This window comes from Abrus precatorius, unplaced genomic scaffold (genome assembly GCF_003935025.1).
Source record: "Abrus precatorius isolate BTA unplaced genomic scaffold, Abrus_2018 Scaffold3, whole genome shotgun sequence".
Classification (NCBI taxonomy): Eukaryota; Viridiplantae; Streptophyta; class Magnoliopsida; order Fabales; family Fabaceae; genus Abrus; species Abrus precatorius.
Window position 1 is genome coordinate 5,645,876 of NW_020874373.1, and position 22,428 is coordinate 5,668,303.

General features: G+C 31.3%; 4 protein-coding genes across 5 annotated transcripts; all 4 read left to right on the forward strand.

The window, feature by feature from the left end:
• Nucleotides 1-403: 403 nt before the first annotated feature.
• Nucleotides 404-2,240, forward strand: LOC113861649 (splicing regulatory glutamine/lysine-rich protein 1). The gene is made up of 6 exons (XM_027494611.1): nucleotides 404-720; nucleotides 1,096-1,174; nucleotides 1,252-1,314; nucleotides 1,857-1,901; nucleotides 1,988-2,044; nucleotides 2,138-2,240. The coding sequence occupies exons 1-6, from the start codon at nucleotides 494-496 to the stop codon at nucleotides 2,228-2,230; spliced, it is 564 nt and encodes a 187-aa protein (XP_027350412.1). The 5' UTR covers nucleotides 404-493; the 3' UTR covers nucleotides 2,231-2,240.
• On the forward strand, nucleotides 1,452-22,363 carry LOC113861646 (epoxide hydrolase A-like). 2 transcript variants are annotated; one of them, XM_027494608.1, is made up of 6 exons: nucleotides 1,452-1,462; nucleotides 4,314-4,317; nucleotides 16,909-17,390; nucleotides 17,481-17,725; nucleotides 17,874-17,968; nucleotides 22,030-22,211. In XM_027494608.1, exons 3-6 carry the CDS (start codon nucleotides 16,926-16,928, stop codon nucleotides 22,179-22,181), a joined length of 957 nt encoding a protein of 318 aa, XP_027350409.1. In that variant the 5' UTR covers nucleotides 1,452-1,462; nucleotides 4,314-4,317; nucleotides 16,909-16,925; the 3' UTR covers nucleotides 22,182-22,211. The 2 variants fall into 2 exon arrangements, with proteins under 2 accessions (XP_027350409.1, XP_027350408.1); XM_027494607.1 differs by lacking the exons at nucleotides 1,452-1,462; nucleotides 4,314-4,317; nucleotides 16,909-17,390; nucleotides 17,481-17,725; nucleotides 17,874-17,968 and adding exons at nucleotides 20,458-20,961; nucleotides 21,560-21,804 and having other exon boundaries at nucleotides 21,935-22,363.
• LOC113861647 (epoxide hydrolase A-like) lies at nucleotides 9,243-11,607 on the forward strand. The gene is made up of 3 exons (XM_027494609.1): nucleotides 9,243-9,763; nucleotides 10,739-10,983; nucleotides 11,145-11,607. Exons 1-3 carry the CDS (start codon nucleotides 9,299-9,301, stop codon nucleotides 11,389-11,391), a joined length of 957 nt encoding a protein of 318 aa, XP_027350410.1. The 5' UTR covers nucleotides 9,243-9,298; the 3' UTR covers nucleotides 11,392-11,607.
• LOC113861648 (epoxide hydrolase A-like) lies at nucleotides 12,314-15,170 on the forward strand. Its single transcript, XM_027494610.1, has 3 exons — nucleotides 12,314-12,970; nucleotides 13,992-14,230; nucleotides 14,585-15,170. Exons 1-3 carry the CDS (start codon nucleotides 12,506-12,508, stop codon nucleotides 14,829-14,831), a joined length of 951 nt encoding a protein of 316 aa, XP_027350411.1. The 5' UTR covers nucleotides 12,314-12,505; the 3' UTR covers nucleotides 14,832-15,170.
• Nucleotides 22,364-22,428: the final 65 nt, after the last annotated feature.

The following is a 22,428-nucleotide window of genomic DNA, read 5'->3' on the forward strand; positions in this document are numbered from 1 at the left end:
CTGACATTTGACACATGTAATAACATATAAGTTAATTATGTATTTTGTAATAAATAACAATACCTTTCAAATATAATTATTGAAATAGAAAATAAATTTATAAAAATTAAAATTAAAATGTAATATATGTTAATAGACTATATATTTAACTCAATAATTATTAATATATGTTTTAATGCATGAAATGTTACTCTTAAATTGTGATAATAATTATTTTAAAATTTTTAAAATTTGTGATGATCAAAATTAATTAATTAATTTTAAATGGTAAAAATAAGAAAATTTACATTTACAAGTATATATTTAAGATAAAATATTATATTGTCATTTATAATTAATTTACAAGAGAAATAATTATATTCAAAAAATGGTTACAAAATTAGCAAACAAAATATGATTGAGGGCACTAATCCAGAAGAAAGAGAGAGAAATAGAAGATTGACGCGAGTCGGTAGCCAATTCCCCCAATCTGTGGCAAACCCTCGTGTTTGGGATGGCGGCCTCTTCTTCATCTCTCTCTTCCTCAGACGACTCTTCTTCTCACCGTCGCAGGCGTCACCACCGCAATCGCCGAGACCGTGAAAAGGACTCTCTCAAGATCCGAAAGAAGACGAAATCCCAATTCCGCGGAAAACGACGCCGTAGGCATCACCGTCACTCTTCCCATTCTGATTCCTATTCCGATTCCTATTCTTCATCCTCAGTCTCTGATTACTCCAGGTTCCATAAACTACCCTCATATAACAGATAAAATATTCGTTTCCTTTAATTATCTGATTTCGTAGTATGTACATGCTTTTGTTTAATGGCAAATACAATACTATTTATGAAACCTACAATTCATCTCGATAGTTTTCACTTCACATATACTTAAGGATCCTTGGATTTTGCATCTTAATTGTTGCAATGTTATGTTTATTCGAATTTCCTCTCTGTCTTAGGGTATGCTTACTTCACAGAATTGATATTCCATATCCTTCCCTGCACGTCGATGTATGCTATTGATATTAAAAACTTGTAGCATTACGTGCTAATAATTTAATGAGTGGATTAATCTGGCTTTATCAAAACACTTTGTTCGTTACATTATTTCAGAAGTGAGAGTTCTTCCGATAGTGAGCATGAAACATCTCACCGTTCAAAGAGGCACAAAAAGAGCGACAAACCAAAGAAGGTGATTTGTTTGTGAATACAATTTTTCTTAGTTTATAATATTATCCATTGGTCTCACCTCTCCCGTTTATCCTCCAGAATAAGGAAAAGGATCGGAGTAAAAGCCACCGCCAGAAGCGGCAGAAGCATAAAGTAAAAGAGGTAGGTCGCTTTTCTTACCATGTTTACTGTCTTCCATAGGCTTGTTCAAAATAGTTTGTCATTCTTCATATTTGAAGTTTCTAAATCAAGTAGTGACCTTTAAATGTCTACTCTGTGCAAGTCCTCATTTCATTTAGATCATTAGCTTGTTCATAGACTTGAATCAACATGCTTAATTCTAATTACTGGAGGTTTTGCTTTGTTGATTATTATCCAAATTCAAGATTCATCAACTTAGACTCGCACATATGTTTGTATGATTCTATCATCTTCTCCAGCATGAAAATATAACTGGTCCTGAACTACTAATGCATAGCATAAAACAGAAAATTGTTAATTTCCCTGCAAACTTGCTGACTTTTATCCATGGACTTGATGTTTTGTACATTCCAGTCTGAGATGCTTATGATACTTTCTGTCTATTTTATGTATTGGCTCTTTGAAATTGGAGCTGGGATCTGTGACATGTTTGGGCGCTTGATTGACTTGCTTGGATGTTGTTTCTTGGTGGGCTTTGTCCTGGCAATGGGAGCTTTATATAGAAGCAGCATGATGAGAGGACCGGCAGCCCTGTGCAGCTTTCCAAGGTTTTTATTGTAATCTAGTTCAGAAATTCAATGCATTTACTTGCTTCCATGGTTTTTTATTTTCCTAACTTTTTGTTCTTGATCAGTTTTTAGGGCGTGACAAAGAGGATGGTGTACGCCGCAGTGCTGTCTCTGGCAAGAAGGTATGAATGTATTATTTGACTGTACCTTTTTTCGATCTATTTATTAGCATTAGCCATCTTGAATTCTTTTTTTTTTTTTTTGTTTCTTTGTAGATTCTTCTGAAACTTGATAAAACAAAGGAAGATAAGGTGGCTGAAAGCAAGAGAAATGAACTGTTGAACTTTTTAAATGCTAGTTTTGATTAGCATTGAGGAGGTATGGATTTGCTGGATGGGGTACAACAAAATCAGCAAAAGACCGAATTTACTTGGGTGCATAAATTATTTTTCCATTTATAAGAACCAGGCAGTATAACATTTCCGTGGGGGGGGAAGGGGACCTTAATATTGTGCTTACCATTGAAAGACTAAGATTGAGCTGTTCAACATGTGGGGTTCCCGATCAGTGGGTTTCTCTTTAATGGAATTTGCTACGAGCTTTTGTAGGATGAGGGGTTTTTGACCTAGCAGATTCCATACATGGTATTTTGAGATTAGGCAATCATTGTGTAAGGTGTCAAGATTTTTTTTATTTTTTATTTTTGTTTTTTTTAATGTATGTCCTTAGACACACAATAAGAAATCAATAAGTATAAAGTTTTTATTGGATATTACAACATTTAATAATATCAGTACATTAGATTTTGTAATTTTTAATAAAAACTTGCTATACTTGAGTTTTTATTGTGTATACTTTGGCATGCATTAAAATAACCGTTTTTATTTTTCTTGTGTTGTTTATTTGGGCGCACCTTTGATGCTTATTAGAATTTTTTGTTGTTGTTTATATTAACTGATGACTGAAAACAAGAAACAAATCTTGTGAATCATTATTAGTACAGTTGCTATTGAAACATTATTGGCAGATAGAGTGCAACTTAACAGGTAAAAACCAATCTTGTGAATCATTATGATCAAGGCGTTATTGCAATGAGGTTTTGATGAGGTTGGCTAGGTCCCAGATACAACTTAAAGAAGGTTTTCATCCGTGAATTGAAATTCTTACAGACTATATAACAAAGATTTAATTACAATACAAAGGACTATACAAAAAATATTTAATTCTTATAGACAACATTAAATAGTTATAACTGGTCCTATTCTCCTGTAGCCGGTCAACTCAAGGTGATCTATGATACACTACTTTTAACCATCATCGTGATGCTAAAATCACCCTGAAATGTGTGGACAAAAGAAGCAATAACAACTGATTGACAAATAATGGAGAAACGAGGGTCGAAAGGTGACTTTGAATGGTATGCCCCCGCATCTTAAATAGTTTAAGTATGTTACTTTGTTTGTATGGGATACAAAGGAAGTAATAAGATATAAGAAAAGACTAAATTTTTGTTTTAGTCCATGAAATAGAAAGTGTTAAGACATTTTAGTCTTTAAAATTTTAAAAATGTTATATTAGTCTTAGTTTTTATCTTCATCTATCATCTTTTAAGTCACACATTGTTAATATACAATAATAAAATACTGTTAAGTGATTCATATGATTGAGTGTGTAACAAAAATAACATTATATAGGGTATATATTTTTTTTAGACATTTAATTTTTGAGATTATTATTCGTCAAACATTTTAATTCATGTTTTTTAAAATCTTTTATCTACTTACAATTTTTTTTCATTCTTCTAACACTACTATTGTTGCCACTATTTGAGGTTCTTGCTTGTCTATTGTCTTAAACTCCTAAAGCTTTATCATGAATTGTGATATTATAATCTTTTCTTTCTCTTTTCTCATTATAGATATCTTATAACAAGAACTTAGTGTCAATTTACATGGAAGTAATTTTTTACTCCTTCGATTCAGATTCATAACAAAATTGAATCTTAACAGGAATAAAAAAGATTCTCAGCCTTCAATGTAGTCATATTCTTAGTTCTCACACTCTCAACTTATTTTAATAGCTTATTCCCTTTAATCCAAGCATGCGTATCCTTCTTGTGAAGTTCAAAAAACTTGTTTTTCCTAAAAAATTCAAAAAACTTTTTTTGCCTCAAAAAGCTTTATTGAAATTCAAGGTGGAAACTTAATGTTAATCTCACATAATTTTTCTATGTAGTGAACCTTGAAACATCCTAAAAACCTCTTTTGAGAAAAAGTTTAAGGCTTTGGTGTGATGAGTGTGTTAGAATTTACTCGCTAGCAATGTGGACACTGTACACAAACATTGTTTTAAGAGTAAGAAATTTTGGTTTCAAATGTGGTAAAAAAATAAGTATCGAAGCATTTAAAACTACCATTATTGACAATGGAGAACGTAGACAGTAGCTTGCAGCAGTGATTTCTAACAATTGTAATATAGAAAAAATGTTCTAAGAAATAGAGACTAAAATATCAAAAAATTCATATAAAAGTGTATAGACAAGAACAATATTTCTGTCCAATTCAAAATGACTAACGATACAAACTTTGTCCTAAGATGTTGAGTTTTAAGATAAAAACCTTCCTAAATGAAGTTTGACCTTTTCATGTATTAAAAAAATGAAAATGAACAAGTACATTAAGGAACACGACTGAAAATAAAATAATCAATACAAAGAGAGAAAATAAGTTACAAGTCACCACATATGCATCCAAAAAAATCATAACAACTAATTGAATGTTGTCTTGATTAGCTTACTGTGTCATGTTTCACTTACAAACATCCTTGTCTTGATTTCTGGTATGACTTTGGTACTAAGATATTATATATCTTACCAAAAGTAGTGTCATCTTTTTCTTTTTTTTTACTATTTAACGGGGCTTAAAAGCCCAACAACAAACAACCTAGATTAAAAATCTAGGAGACCAAACACCTAGGGAATCCATCCTCAAAAAGGAAACTAAAGAAGGGGGAGCTTCATCAAAACTGAAAAAATGTAACCCATCTTTAACACTCAGCTTAACAAATCAATCTGCACATTGATTGGCTTCTCTTAAGATATGACTAAATCTGATAAAGCTAATCTTTTTTAACAAATTTCTAATCTCGCTAATTATGTAAAAAATAGGGTAATCACATCGACAATGGTTCATAACTAAGAAGAGAGCTTCCTTCGAGTCACATTCTATCCAAATTAGACTGATGTTTTTGGAGATAACAAGACGAAGACCCCAGTAGATCCCCTAAAGTTCTGCAGCTAAGGGGGAACAAAGATCAAGAGCTTTATGAAAACCCGCAATCAGACTTCCATGGCTGTCCCTAATAAGATCGCCGCAACTAGCCATCTCATCCGCTTGAAAAACGCCCCCATCAACATTAAGCTTTAGCTAAAAACTCCTGAAAGGTTGCCATCTAGTGAGCCTTTCGGACCCCATCTAGCCTAACTTCATCTTCTTATTTGTCCTGCAACAAAAACTGAGGTAGGAAAAATCATAATGTATTTTAGAAATAAGAGACTGAAAGGTTAGAGAAGAATTCTGGAATATCTCATTATTTCTATTACACCACAAGTTCCAAACCACTATTCCAAATAATAAGGTCCAGTGAGGGAATGAGGAAAAATTAGATTGGGTCAAATTAAAATTCAGGCAATTAGACATTCCAGAACTATAAAATAAAACCTAGTTTTCAGGAACAATAAGTTGGTCCCAAATCCCCTTAGCAATCCAACAATCACGGAGAATATGGATAACAATTTCATTAGCATAATTGCACCTGGAGCATAAAGCTGAGTTAGTCATGTGACGCTTAAGTCATTCAACATTTGTTAAAAGCCTACCATAAGCTAATTTTCAAAGAAACACATTTATTTTAGGGGAACTTGCCCAATTCCAAACCAGATTAAAAGTGTTGCTAGGCAAATTTTGAGTTAGATTCTGACAAGAAATAAAATTAAAAGCATATTTTAAAGTAAAAATATCATTACTAATTAGTTTCTAGAAAAACAAATCTTGTCCTTTATCAAAAGTAGGAGGTTAATGTGAGTGATTAAAGCACATATATGATCAGGGAGTAAGGTTTTAAGCCTAGTCCAGTTTAAAAAATCATTTTGAGAAAACATTGCCACAGGTTCTAATAAATCAGATTCAGGAATAGGGTGAATAGCAAAAAGAATTCCATTAGAGAGAATCCAATCATCATCCCAAAATCTAGTAGTCAAACCATCACCCAAAATCCATCCAAGACCTGAATAAAAAGGCTGCCAAATAGAAATAATATTTCTCCATAAGTGAGAGCAGTTTTAAACATTAAAAAGACAAGGGTTTTTACAAATGGAGAACTTATACTTATTACAAATAACTTGGGCCCAAAAGTCATTGGGGGATGAGAGAAGTCGCCAACATAATTTCATGATATAAGCTTAGTTAACAAGATGAGTTTCTCTAAACCCCAAGCCTCCATCTTTTTTGGGTTTACATATTTCTTTCAAACTAACTAGATGACACTTCCTACCAACTAATGATCCCCAAATAAACTTTTTACAGATATTATCTATTTTCATACATACAGACCTAGAAAGGATCATAGATTGCGTAAAATAGGCAGGTATACTCATAATTGAAGATTGAGCAAGGGTTATTCGGCCAACCATGGATAAAGAATTCATTTTCCAGAAAGAGAGTTTTTTCCTAATCTTGTCAATTAAGAAAGCAAAATCCTATTTTTTTAGTTTTAGATGGCTAATTGGAATTCCCAGATACTGTCCAAAATGTATAGAACGACCAATTCCTAATTTTAGACTAATATTAGCACATAAAATAGAATCATAGTTGCTAGAAAAGAAAATAGAAGATTTATTTTTATTAATGGATAGCCCAAAGGCAGAGCATAATTCAGATAGAGCAGAGCTAATCATACCAGTATTAACCATATTAGCTTTAGCAATTAAGATAATATCATCAGCAAAAAATAAGTGAGAAATTTTGAGACCATTATTGAAAGAAAAAGGGGTCCAGTCTCCAGAGAATACTTTATCTTGAATTAAATGGATTAGTCTTTCTAAACAAATAACAAAAAGATAAAGGGAGATAGAGTCACCCTGCCTAATTCTCCTATTTGGGTAAAACTTATCAATAATGTCATTATTCCAAATAATAGACATGGAGGGAGAGGAAATGCATTGAAAAATTAGATTAATAAGATTAAAATCAAAACCTATTTGTTGAATAGTATTTTTAATAAAGTTCCATCTAAGTCTATCATAAGCCTTCTCTAAATTTAACTTAATCATCATAAAAATAGTGTCATCTTTAGTATGCACATAAACCATTTAAAATATTTTAAATTTAAATATAAAACAAGACTGTATTCTATATATTATTAAATAAAAATAAAATATAATACAAGGACATGAGTTCAAAGATCATTGTGAAGATAAAAAAAAACTGTTTTGAATCGTTAGTTAAATGAATATGAAACATTATCTCATGTAGTTGAAGATTCACATTTAACTCTTGTAACATTATTCTACCAATATCTCATTTAATAATCACAATTATGAAAAAATAAAACATAAAAAAAATGTACTAACTTAGTTTTTAAAACTAAATAAATGAAATAATTAAAATTATTTTAATTTATAAAAATAACAATATCTATATAAAATTAAATATAAAAATAATTAAAAATACAAAGTAAGTAAACATTAGATATTATCTTATACAGTCTGAAGACCACGGTTGTAAAAAGATATAACACGAATTTTTTTAGTAAATTAATGTTCAACATCAGATATATAAAGCAATTCATAATGTTTCAAAATATTAAAAAAATGTAAATTATATGATATTAAATGTATATACTTATATGAAATATAAAAAATATATATAATTTAGAAAAAAGAAGTTATGACACATAGACCATCGCAATATTAAGTCAACTTGAGTAAAATTTATATATTTTTTCTCTCTAATATACTTTTTATTATTATCTAAAATATATTAAAAATTTAAAAATATGAGAGAAAAATATTGATTTAGGAGTGAAAAAAATGAGATACAAATAATTTTATAGTTTTTAATACATTTTCATTAACAATAAAGAATGTGTTAAAGAATGTATTACTAGCTTTACTCTTGTTTATATTTATTAAATGTTATAAATTACTAAAAATAAATAAATATCACCTATATCATATTAAATACTATAAAATATGATTAAAAAAATGAGATAAGGATACATTAAGTATTATTTCTTTTATTTTATATACTCAAGAATATGAAACGCAAATTTTTAGAATCATAGATTAAATAAACATCAAATATTATTTCATGTATTTAAAGAGTCACATACAACTCTAATTTATCACATCATTTTACTAATTTCTCATTTAATAACCAAAAATATAAAAATAATAAAATATAAAAATTTTAGTCAATTAGTTTTTAACTCTAAATAAATGAAATAATTAATATTTTTTAAAATATCAAAAAATAATTTCTACTACATAATATCAATTATAATTACATTAGGTATACAAATATTATTAAACAAAATGAGGTAACAATGTGTCCAAGAACCAGTATTTTGAAACTACTTTAAGTAATATAAATAAATTTGTTTATATGTTTTAAATGCTACAAATTAAATAGACATTAAAATGTTGTTTCATGCAATTAGGGTTAAGCGTGGTCGATTTTGGCTTCAAAAACTTAAATCTAAAGCAAACCAATCACACTAATAAATTGAACCTTTTTTTGTTCAGAAGACATTGTTGGGTTATGTAGGTCTCAATTAAGAAAAGTACCAGGTTAAACGAGTAAGTTGAGGCGTGTAACTGTTCAGTGAATCAACACTTCTAACTTTTGGATTAGCTTCCATAGAAGAACACTTTTCTATTAATAGGCCAAGGCATGTGCAATAACTGCTTCCTTACGATGAGCACAGAGGATCCTCCCTTGTATCTTTTTTTAGTGGTTTTCCACTGCATGGAAACCGAGGGAAGTGGCACGTTGGGTGAAAAGAGTTTATGAAGTCGATGATTATGGAGCTTTGGATAGTGGTGAAGGTTCCATATCAAATGAGAATAACGGTGATTTGTCCCTTTAGGAGCTGGCCGTTATTTTATAAATTAAATAATATTTATAGTTTTTTTAAATAAATCATTAAACATATTATTTCAGGTACATTGGAACAGCGTTCAACCACTCACCTAGGAATTGTATTCAACCACTCACCTAGGAATTGTATTCAAGTACTAATGTTATGCATTTACTCCTGTAATTCCAATGTCCACATATTACTCGTATTATAAAAAACAAAAAAAGTGCGGTTCCCACACCGTTCTACATCTCCAACCCCCATCTATTTTAAGGTATCGCATTCACTGCACCGTAGAGATGGAAGGCATAGAGCACAGAACAGTGGAAGTGAATGGCATCAAAATGCATGTTGCGGAGAAGGGAGAAGGTCCAGTGGTGTTGTTCCTCCACGGCTTCCCCGAGCTCTGGTACTCTTGGCGACACCAGATTCTGGCTCTCAGCTCCCTAGGGTACCGTGCCGTTGCTCCTGATCTACGTGGCTACGGAGATACCGATGCCCCTGCTTCGGTGAGCAGTTACACATGCTTTCATATCGTGGGTGATATCGTTGCTCTCATCGATTCACTTGGTGTGGATCATGTCTTTCTCGTCGCCCATGATTGGGGTGCCATCATTGGTTGGTACCTCTGTTTGTTTCGCCCCGACATAATCAAAGCCTATGTTTGCCTCAGCGTCCCTTTCTGGCCAAGAAACCCAAAAGTGAAGCCCGTTGACGCCATGAGAGCCTTATATGGAGATGACTACTATATCTGCAGATTCCAGGTTCTTGTTTCCAAGCTGTTTATTTCGAATCCTCCTTAATTTTCCTAAAAATACAATGGACAACAAATTTACCTTAATATGGATTATATTTTTATATATGGTTTTTCTAAATTATATATATAAAAATATAGCATTTTTAAAAAAATTACAAAATTATTAGGTTTAAAAATCTTTAATAGCGATTTTTTATGTAGGTACAGAAATAATGCAGAGATAAAGAACAAAAAAAGTCATAAAGCGTCCAAAGTCGGCGATTTTTTTAAAAAATATATTAAAATTTTTAAAAAATTATAAGTTGGCAATTTTTAAAATAATAATTAAATATGAAAAAGTAAAAAAAAAAATAATGAAAAGTTTTTAATCTAGATTTTTTTTAAAATTATATTTTCGTAAATTTACCGAAATTTCATATTTTTTAAATTTAAAAATAATCATACATAAAAAAGGAACTCTTTAATATTTCAGCAAATACTCGTTTTAGCCTATTAAATTATAAGGATAGATATTCTAGGTTTTAACTTTATCAAAATTTTACTTTAATATTTAACTTTATAAAACATTTATTTTAGTCATTTTTTTTTATATAAAATGACAATAAAAAAATAAGTAAAAAATATTAACAGTGTTATTTTGAAAACAATGAATACTAAATAATTTTTTTATAAAATTAAGGATTAAATTGATTAATATTTACAATTTTGAATATTAAAATGAATATTTACTCTCATACTTTTTTTACACTTCTTTCTTTCTTAATTTGGAATGAAATAACCTTGTTGCTCTCCACTTTCCTCATATCAAATGATTGACTAAAATTTATCGAGAATATAATGGAATGGAAAGAAAAAAAGTATTTAAAACAAATATTAATATTGCTAATAAGGTTTGCTAGAAACATACCATAACTGAGATTATGAGAAGTTGATTGATACGATAATTGAAGATCTGATACCAAGTGTCGTACTGATGTAACAGGAAGCAGGAGAAGCGGAAGCTGAGTTTGCTAAAAATAGCAGTGAACGAGTAATAAAGAACGTGCTCATAAATCGCACACCAGGGCCACCTATCTTGCCTAAAGAAGGGATGGGATTGGGATACATACCCGACCCTGCGATGCCCTTTCCCTCTTGGCTCTCACAAGAAGATGTCACATATTATGCTTCTAAATTTGATAAGACAGGCTTCACTGGAGGCCTCAACTACTATAGAAATCTCAACTTGTATGTTCCCATTTGTTTTTTCAAATTGCAGCATACTTTGTCCATCAATGACAAGTGACATTAATTAGACTTTCCACGTAGTAAATGATTTTTATTATTATTATGTAAGTTTTAATAGTTTAGAGCTTATTATTCTATTCTTTTGTGAATTATATTTACAGAAATTGGGAGCTCACGGCACCGTGGACTGGAACACAAGTCAAAGTACCGGTGAAGTTCATTACTGGTGATTTGGATGTAGTTTACACTTCACTAGGGATGAAGGACTATATAGCAAGTGGTGCATTCAAGAAAGATGTGCCAAATTTGGAGGAAGTGGTTGTGCAAGAAGGAGTTGCTCACTTCAACAACCAAGAAGCTGCTGAGGAAGTCAGCAACCACATTTATGATTTCATCAAAAAGTTCTGATACTTTAAACTGTTAGTTAAATGTTGTTGCGCTGCTTACTCCGAGTGTGGTTAAATAATTTGGTTATCGTTCATCTGTGGTAGTTGGGTGTTCTGAAGTTGCGTTTGCAGGCTTGTTGCTTCAAGTTTTACTTTTGCTTATGATTATGCCATTATGGAAACATTATCTTTTGAATGTTGTTAGTTTGCAGAGTATGCTATAATCCTTGATCTCACGAAACCAAATAATTTCTTTGTTTTGTTTTTTCGAGTTAGCTGTTCATATTCATTATAGTCAGTCACAGACCAAGTAGTGAAATTGGGAATTCTCTGAACACTTTTGTGGTGGCGGAGGGGGAAATTTGTCAATGATTCGAACATGAGTTAGGTATTTGTGATTGTCCGACATGACATCTCAGATCGTCATTAATTGTTTTTTTAATGCTTCTTCCTATAAAATTGACCTTTATTATAATATTGTTAAATTTAATTTCGTAGTGAACATTTTAGCTTTAAAAATGTTTTTTTATTAATTTTAATTTACAACTTCCACCCACTTCATTTATTTATTAAGTACTATTAATTTTACTTTCACGTTAACAAGGATCACTAAACATTTTAAATGGTATCTTATAAAAAAAATTTAAAAACAAATACTATTTTTTAATATCCAAACCACTAATAATTGATAAAAAAACTAATTTTTAATTAAATTTTAATTGAAATATATATATATATATATATATATGAAACAGAATTTTTTTTTATAATAAAATAAGTTTAAAATTTTTTATATTCTATCTATTCATTCATGTAACTTATATTAAATTATAATTTATTATTTTTCAGATAAATAAAAAACTTAAATTAAATATAAGAATTTTTAAAGTAAGAAGAATTTTTAATATTATATATATATATATATTAACACTGTCTATACTTCCGAATCACCATGATTTCAACCAATTACTAATTTCATTAATATCATAGTATTAGCCAGTGGGCAATAGTAAAGGGAAATAGGATTGGCTGTTGCTTCGGTGCTTTCGCTGTGCATTTACCGTCACACAGTTCCATATCTCCAAATAGTGAATGAAACAAACCCTTTGAGTGAAATTATCCACAGCACCATAGAGATGGAAGGCATAGAGCACAGAACAGTGGAAGTGAATGGCATCAAAATGCATGTGGCGGAGAAAGGAGAAGGTCCGGTGGTGTTGTTCCTCCACGGCTTCCCCGAGCTCTGGTACTCTTGGCGACACCAGATTCTGGCTCTTAGCTCGCTTGGTTACCGTGCTGTGGCTCCTGATTTGCGTGGCTACGGAGACACCGATGCTCCCACTTCAGTGAATAGTTACACATGCTTTCACCTTGTGGGTGACATCGTTGCTCTCATTCACTCACTTGGTGTGGATCAAGTCTTCCTCGTGGCCCACGATTGGGGTGCCATAATAGGTTGGTATCTGTGTTTGTTTCGCCCCGAGAAAATCAAGGCCTATGTCTGCCTCAGTATTCCTTTCTTGCCCAGAAACCCAAAGGTGAAGCCAGTTGATGCCATGCGAGCCTCATATGGAGATGACTACTACATCTGCAGATTCCAGGTTCTTCCTCTTTTATTCACAACATACTTAACTCTATTTGCTTTTTTCTGTTATCAGTTTGTAGAAGCTCTTCCAATGCCATCTCAAAGCTGTTGCAAATTGTAATAGCTACTGCAATCCAATCATTAGAGCCGCAATTTAAAAACCTTAACTGAACTATTTTGGGTATTTGCTTTTTTTACCCGTATTCCTCTTTTGGGTGTTGCTTCAATTCCACCTTATTAATTAGACAAATGATAAGTTACGATAGTGTTGGACAATATTATACATCCAGAATTCATTCTATTTTGTTTGAAATTATTGCGAAGTCTTAACGCGATTATACTCGCTTGCAGCTTCAACATCCGGTTTGCGTTTGTTTTGCAATGTTTCCAAATATGATGTTGCGATATCCCATCTTCCTTATTTGCCTGTAATCGTTTCAATGCGGATCTTTCCCCCCATTTATTTGATATATACACCGCAAAAAGAAAAGGATATATACAGAGGGGGAAAAATCCATTTAGGATGGGTTGAATCATAGGATAAAGTATACAACCATGTCATAGATGTGATTAGTGTAATAATGGACATTTTATCTAGCTAATAGCCTATTTTAGTACATGTTTTATTAAATAGAAAATTTGATGTTTAGATCTTTTGCCTTTGAAGCATGCTGACTCTATTCTTAACCAAAGTAGGATATTTTATCGTAAAGGAAAAGTTTTTAAACATAAATCACATTATTTTAAATTTACTTTTAAACAAAATCAAATTTATGTAAACTCAAGTTTACATGTGTTCACCAAATTAAACACTTATTACCAAGATGAAATTTTAAATTTTAATGAGAAAAAAAATATCATTCTTATGCTACTGGATCTATATTGTGTTTAGTAAAAGAAATTTACAGAGGTGAGAGGTGGTTCAATACCGTTGATGGACGCATATAACATGAAAGTTGAAATTCAAGGACCAAAGAAATGGGGTTAGCCATTCGTATTTCCTGGATCTGATATTTTGTAGTTAATCCATGTGACAGGAGCCAGGAAAGGCAGAAGCTGAGTTTAGCAATAATGGCATAGAACAGTTAATCAAGAACATGCTGACAAGTCGTAGAACTGGACCCCCAATTCTGCCGAAAGAAGGACTTGGTTTCAATTCCAATACTACAGGGCCCCTTCCCTCGTGGCTCTCACAAGAAGACCTCAAATATTATGCTTCTAAATTTGAAAAGACAGGCTTCACTGGAGGCCTCAATTATTATAGAAATCTCAACTTGTAAGTTCCTATGTGTTCTTTTTTTTCTTGCACATAGAATGCTCCCATCGGCAAGATATATTTGTCCCTCTCTAGACTTTGATGACAATCAGTTAAATTGACATAGCTAATCAATTTAGTCCGTAACATTATTGCATTTGTCAATTTACATGAACAAAATTAAATGTTGTGCCTCAAAGTTAAGGCTAAATTAAATGATAATTAATAAAACAAGGGAGCAAATTTATTGATCTTAACGTCAGTGACTGTAATTTAAGGGAATGATTTGATGACTTATTCACCATTATTCTTGACTTAGTATCTATAGTTTTTACTGGTTATATAGCTCAAACTCTAATCTTGTGCATTTTGCAGAAATTGGGAGCTCACAGCACCTTGGACTGGAGCACAAGTAAAAGTGCCGGTGAAGTTCATTACAGGGGATTTGGATGTAGTGTATACTTCATTCGGGATGAAAGACTATATTGAGAGCGGTGCTTTCAAGAATAATGTGCCAAATTTGGAGGAAGTGGTTTTGCAAGAAGGGGTAGCTCACTTCAACAACCAAGAAGCTGCAGAAGAAATCAGCAGTCACATTTTTCAATTTATAAAGAAGTTTTGATCCAATCAACTCCTAACATTGTCGCCATGCTCACTCCTAGTCATATCATTTGCTTACCTTCTGTGTTGCTTAAGACAGAGTCATGTTACTTTTGCAGGCTCCATGGTTTAAGCTTTATTTGTACTCATGACTGTGCCATTTTGGTATTGTTTTTACATTTCAGTGTTTGAGTTTGCATCGTGGACCGTAGGCTATATTTGGACGAGGGGAAAATATTATGAATGAACAAAAATAAAAATGAAACAAGTAGAAAAATTATTTTTCATTTGTTTGAATGGATGGTATCATATGTAGAAAGACATTTTCACCCTTTTAAATGAGTAATTTGTTTAGTTTAACCAATGAGTATATAACAAACATATATTAGCTTTATATGAATAATATTTTTTTAATAATCAATTAATTTCATAGAATAATCGAATTCTTTCTAACCCCTTTCTGTAGCCCAAAGTTATATAGTTGGACTAGGATTTGGATTGAAGTGCTACGGCTCTCTAGAAGAATTGAACGGTAGGCCCAATTAGCACTTTTTTTTAGACCAATTAACACTTAATTGCGTTCTCGCCAAAAACTATACAATTTGATGTAATTTTCACAGGTACTACCAGGTTGACCTGAGTGTAGAACTGAAGTATAACTCCGATTAAACCTACTAAAATGTAAAATCTAGATTTTGAATCAATTTGAAGTTGTGCGTAATTTATCTGAACTTTTTTTTTATCATATTCAAGATATTCTAATTTATCATATAAATTTTAGTTATACTTTTAAATCTCTAATATTTAAAAATGTTCATTTTAATTTTTCTATTATTATTATTATTATTATTTTGAGTAAAAAATATTTAAATAATTTGCATTTTATATATTTAAAATTAATAAAAAATTTAAAATCTAAAAAATTAAAATATACGATATTATTCGGTCATGATAACTAATTTAAAAGTGTACTATATAACTTGTTTTTTTGTGTGTACGATGTTTGTGAGCCTTGGGCCCATGCATCTTTATCTCTCTCTCTCGACATGTCAACATGCATGCATCTTTATCTTACCAGACATCATCAGCGCTTGTGGTCGGGACAAAAGTCTTTTTGCAAAAATTATGAGCACGAAAATATTGCCTCCGATTTTTTTTTTTTAATTATTAGTCTTTGATATAAAAATTTATATAATTTTTTATATTTATATTTTATCATTAAATTTTTTAACTTATTAACAATCAATATAATATAAAATTTAACTTTAACTAAAGACAAATTTAAAATAATATAATTATTATAAAAAAATCTAATAATATTTTTTAATGTGTGGAGTTTATTAAAATGCTTTTATAAGAAAGACAAAAACAAAGTAGTTGATGAAGAACTCTGATGACCGATGAGTGACGACTCTTATAAATAAAAATTGAATCATTAAAAATTATCATTTTGTATATCATATATAATTATTTTATTTTGTATACATGTATTATTATAACAGTCTTAAAGTTAAAAAAAAAAAACTAAGTAAATATACATGGATAAAAATCGTACAAAATAATAATTGGATCCGTGAATTCTATAATTTTTGCACAAATATAACCTTTTACTCTATTTTTTTAATTGAATTTTTTTTTGTTTAAAAAATTTTTTCACTCAAGCTAATAAATTTAAGTTAAAATTGGATAAAAAAAGTTAGTATCTCCTGTCCAAATTTGCTTGATCAAAATAAATAAAAAAACAACTTTTGCTTAAACAAAAAAGTTTACTTCAGTTAAAATTGTATAAAAAGTTAGTATCTCAATTTTTTTTATACTCTGGACTAAGAAAATTTAAAAAATATTTGTTTCATATCAATATCTACAAAACATGCATCAAATACAATATTTGTTTATTTGCAAAGGAAATAAGAGTTTTGTAGTTGACATAAAACTTAATGTTATTCATTTTCTCAAAAAATTGTCCATACGAAACATGAATACAATGCTCATAATTTTTTTTTATTCCGTGTTTAAATTCATCCCATTTATTGCAATACTTCAAAGATAATATTTTAAATCATCTTTGGTTCCTCCGCGTCGCAACCGTAGCCTTTCACTCTGCAAAGATAGAGCAATGGAGGGAATAGAGCACAGAACAGTGGAAGTGAATGGCATAAAAATGCACATAGCGGAGAAAGGAGAAGGTCCCGTGGTGTTGTTCCTCCACGGCTTCCCCGAACTTTGGTACTCTTGGCGGCACCAGATTGTGGCTCTCAGTTCCCTCGGATATCACGCGGTGGCTCCAGATCTCCGCGGCTACGGTGACACGGAGGCGCCACCTTCAATAAGCAGCTACACTGGTTTTCACATAGTGGGTGATATTGTTGCACTCATAGACACTTTGGGTGTCCAACAAGTCTACCTTGTGGCTCATGATTGGGGAGCCCTCATAGGTTGGTATCTCTGCATGTTTCGGCCTGAGAGAGTGAAGGCCTATGTCTGCCTCAGTGCTCCCTTCGTTCGCCAAAACCCCAACTTTAGGATGGTAGATGGCTTGCGAGCAGCATATGGGGATGACTACTACATATGCAGATTTCAGGTTACTTCTTCTATACCAGTGCTAAATTGTAGGAAATTTTACAAATTTTAACGTTTTGATGGCAAAGATTGTTTTTTTACCGTACTGTAGGAGCCGGGGAAAATGGAAGCTGAGATGGCTGAAGTTGGCACTGAATATGTGCTGAAAAACATTCTCACAACTCGGAAGCCTGGTCCTCCAATCTTTCCCAAAGGAGAGTATGGATATGGATTCAATCCGGATATGCCTGAGACATTGCCTTCATGGCTCACACAAGATGATCTTCACTATTATGTCTCCAAGTTTGAAAAGACCGGCTTCACGGGTGGCTTGAACTACTACAGAAATTTTAACCCGTAATTTCTTGCTCCTCCTGTGTGTTGCCTTATATTGTTCTCCCACTGCTCTAAATTAATGTTTCCCTTTAGCTGTGAAAATAATTTGCACAACATGACAGGGATATCAAAGTTAAAAATTTAATTGATTATTTGTATTTATTTGCAGAAATTGGGAACTCACGGCACCGTGGAGTGGAGTGCAAATCAAAGTACCCGTTAAATACATTACGGGAGAGTTAGACATGGTATACACCTCACCAGGCATAAAGGAGTATATTCATGGGGGAGGTTTCAATGAAGATGTGATCAATCTGAAGGAAGTGGTTGTGCAGAAAGGAGTAGCTCACTTCAATAATCAAGAAACTCCCGAGGAAATCAATAATCACATTTACGATTTCATTACCAAGATCTGATTTGATCCACTAAGTCTTGTGCCTTTTTCTTAATTTTAGTTGTGGGTAATAATATATTGTAACTCGCTTCAATAATGAAGAAGCTGCCGACGAAATCAATAATCACACACATATACAATCTGTAATGATAATCCATCATCAATTACAACTCTATTTCACACCAGAAATTCTTCATCTACGTCTTGATCCTTCTAATTTTATTGAATAGATGCTTTAATATATTACGTTTTCAAACATATCTTAAATATAAGGACAATATTCAAACATTATATTAGTTTTTATTATATTTTAAGAAAATATTGAATTAATTGATACACAATAAATATAAAAGTTAGTATTAAAGATGAGTGATAACATTTTAAATAAAGTATTATAAATACACAATTATTATTAAACTTATTTTAGTTTAAAGTTGCGTAAAAAGCATAGTACAGCATGTCTACATGCATTGTCACGAAATCACAGCGCAATATCAATTGTAGGGACAAAACTAAGGTTCCTGCAATTATTCTTCTTTACGTTTTTATTAAATATTTGTTAATTAAAATGTTAAAAAAAAAAAGAATATTCTTTTAAATTTTATAATATTTAATATTATTTATGCAATAAGTTTTTTAATGTTTTGTATTTTTAACAAAAATGTATTATACATAATTTTTTTATTATATTCTTGATTACAATGTTCCTTGTACAACCTAGTCATAATAAATCTGTACGTCAACTCAATTGAAAATTGAAAAGGTATAGTAATTGATCACCCAGCCACTTATGTTGACCTGGCACCCCCTTGCTGCCTACTCTCTCTTTTCATTTCCTTATTTGTTGAATATTTAATTGTCTAATTTTTTAACGTCAGCAATATTATATACAAAAAAAATTAGTAAATAATACTTTTTATTAAAATTTATAACATAATAATATTATTATATTAAATTCTATAATTTTTAATTGAAAATTAGATATAATTACTCATCACGTGCAGTTAAAAAAGAGAAAATCTAAATATGCCCTTTTCTACCTAATAAATTTTCCTGTAGTTTCGAGCTACATGACATAATATCACTAGTCAGAATCACGTTATGTTAATTTTCCCTTTAACTAATTATTGTGATGTTTGTAAATCATAAATTAACAAAAAAAGAAAGAAAAATAAACTAAACCAAACAAGAAAACGACTACATCTTCTCTAATTAACGTGCCGGGGAGGATTTTGTTTCTATCGAGTAATTAAGCCATAAAATCTCAAACGGTGGGAATACTAAGCGAGAAACGTGATAATAAATACAAAATGATAATAAAAATATTATTAAATTAGATAATTATGCATTTCAAATTACTTATAACTTTTTTTTATTTCCATCATTTTAAATATTTTCATTAAGTACACATATATACATCCACCAACAGCATATATACATATCCATAAATTTAAAAATGAATATCTTACCTAAATCAAACCTACTCTGACATGTAGTTATGTATACTTAGTTGGGGGTAATGCCAAGCTGTGTACCTGACCAAAGTCTGAACCTTTCGTTGATTAAACTTTTGTAAAGTAATAAATTTAATAAAAAATACTCACGCATTATTTTGAATACAGTTGTTAATATATATTTTGTAATTTTATTTTTTAAAAATAAAGATCTTAAAATCAATATTTTTTGAAATAATTTTAGTTTTTAAAAACTATAATTAGTATTCTTCAATTTAACACCCCCAAACAGGCTGTCACATGCATGTGTATCATTCATCCAAATCTCTCGTATTCTACCGTAAAATAGTTCATTATTTATACATCAAATAGCATCATTGGTATACAGTGTAACCCTTAATCTCCATTTTGCAGTTTCCTGTGCTCCGTTTGAACAGAAGCAGCGTTTTTTTCACTTTTTAAAAACTCTGTTCGACCTCTAACTCAAAACAGGTTAAAAATTAAACAAATAATGATCCATATTAATGGAATCAATGATGGTCCATTTTAGACCACCTCACGAAGTTAATGAGCCGTCGAAAACTGCAGGCCGCGCGATATACTCTATTTACAGCTTAGACACGTGTAAAATACGTGTGTTTCAGAGCTTTAAAAAATATATAATTAATAGTATTAAAATTAAAATAAAGGTAGATAATACTTTTATAAAAGAGGTAGATAATATTGATTTCAAAAATGTATTTCATTTTTCTAGAAAAAAAAATAAAGTCTCGGTGTACTTCATAAAAGTTAAAAATAAAATAAAATAGCAACGTCATTCAATGTCCATGAGTGGTCAAAAAAATATTTCAATCGATAATGAGAAGGATAGAGGGTGTCTATATAATTCATTCAGCCGCTTCTAAGCCGTAGGGTATCACTCTGCACGAGAGAGAGAGAGAGAAATGGAGGGAATAGAGCACAGAACAGTGGAAGTGAATGGCATAAAAATGCACATAGCAGAGAAAGGAGAAGGTCCCGTGGTGTTGTTCCTCCACGGCTTCCCCGAACTTTGGTACTCTTGGCGGCACCAGATTGTGGCTCTCAGTTCCCTCGGATATCACGCGGTGGCTCCAGATCTCCGCGGCTACGGTGACACGGAGGCGCCACCTTCAATAAGCAGCTACACTGGTTTTCACATAGTGGGTGATATTGTTGCACTCATAGACACTTTGGGTGTCCAACAAGTCTACCTTGTGGCTCATGATTGGGGAGCCCTCATAGGTTGGTATCTCTGCATGTTTCGGCCTGAGAGAGTGAAGGCCTATGTCTGCCTCAGTGTCCCCTTCCTCCGCAGAGACCCTAAGATTAGGACGGTAGATGGCATGCGTGCTATGTATGGAGATGATTACTATATTTGCAGATTTCAGGTTCATTCTTCATTTTTTTTTTTTAAATTGAAAGATTTTTTTGCTATTTTAATTTTGGCGATAGCACTATCCTCAAAAAAAAAAAAAAAAACTTGACACGTGTCATAAGTGTGATATTATTTTAAAAATAATAAAAAAATTATCGTGCATAAAATTTCGATATATCTGCTGATGTGAAAAAAAAAAACTCTACACAAATAAATATTTTTTAGTTAAACTTATTTTGAGAAATAGTTTTAAAAATTATATTATTTATATAAAAAAGTTTTTAATTTTTTTAGTTTTTAAAAGTTAATATATAAATAAATTTAACTTTTAAATATTTTTAAAAAATATTATCCTCCATGATTTTTTAAATTTTATAACTTTTTTATATTCTATACTGAAATCGTGAGTGATGTTTTTTAAATTTTGTATTTTTATAATACATATTTTGATATATAAATAATTTTTAGGTTATATATTAAAAATTATTTAAAATAATAATTTATGTAAATTCTGAAGTGACTCTTAAATAAATTTTAATTCATAGGATAATTGATTTTTTAAAAGTAAATCAGGGCCAATTTTCTAATTTAAGTATTAAAACCTGTGACAGGAACCGGGGAAAACGGAAGCTGAGATGGCTGAAGTTGGTGTTGAATATGTGCTAAAAAACATTCTCACGACTCGGAAGCCTGGTCCTCCAATCTTTCCCAAAGGAGAGTATGGATATGGATTCAATCCGGATATGCCTGAGACATTGCCTTCATGGCTCACAGAAGATGATCTTCACTATTATGTCTCCAAATTTGAAAAAACCGGCTTTACGGGTGGCTTGAACTACTACAGAAATTTTAACCCGTAATTTCTTTATTCTTTGTGTTGCTTAGAACATTGTTTTTGCACTGCTGTATATTTTTTGGGAAAATGTCTGTGCAACGTGACAAGAATTGCATTTAAAATTTAATTAACTATTTGTATTTATTTGCAGAAATTGGGAGCTCATGGCACCGTGGAGTGGAGTGCGAATCAAGGTACCCGTTAAATTCATTACGGGAGAATTAGACATGGTGTACACCTCGCTAGGCATGGAGGAGTATGTCCATGGTGGAGGTTTCAAGGAGGATGTGCCCCATTTGAAAGAGGTGATTGTGCAGAAAGGAGTAGCTCACTTCAATAATCAAGAAACTCCCGAGGAAATCAATAATCACATTCATGATTTCATTACCAAATTCTGATTTGATCCACTGAATGTTGTCTTTTAAGTTATGGGTAAATCATTGTACCCATGTTCTTTGTTTCGGTAGTCTTCAATAACAGTGTCATGTTCTTCGTTTCGGTAGTCTCAACTACTCAATAAGTGTCACGCGAATGTATAAATTAAATTCTACTCAATAACAGTGTCGGTGAATAATGTTTGAAATACACAGGGTTTGACATCTAGGGAAACGTATGATTTCCTCACTCTTTTTTTTTTATGAAATT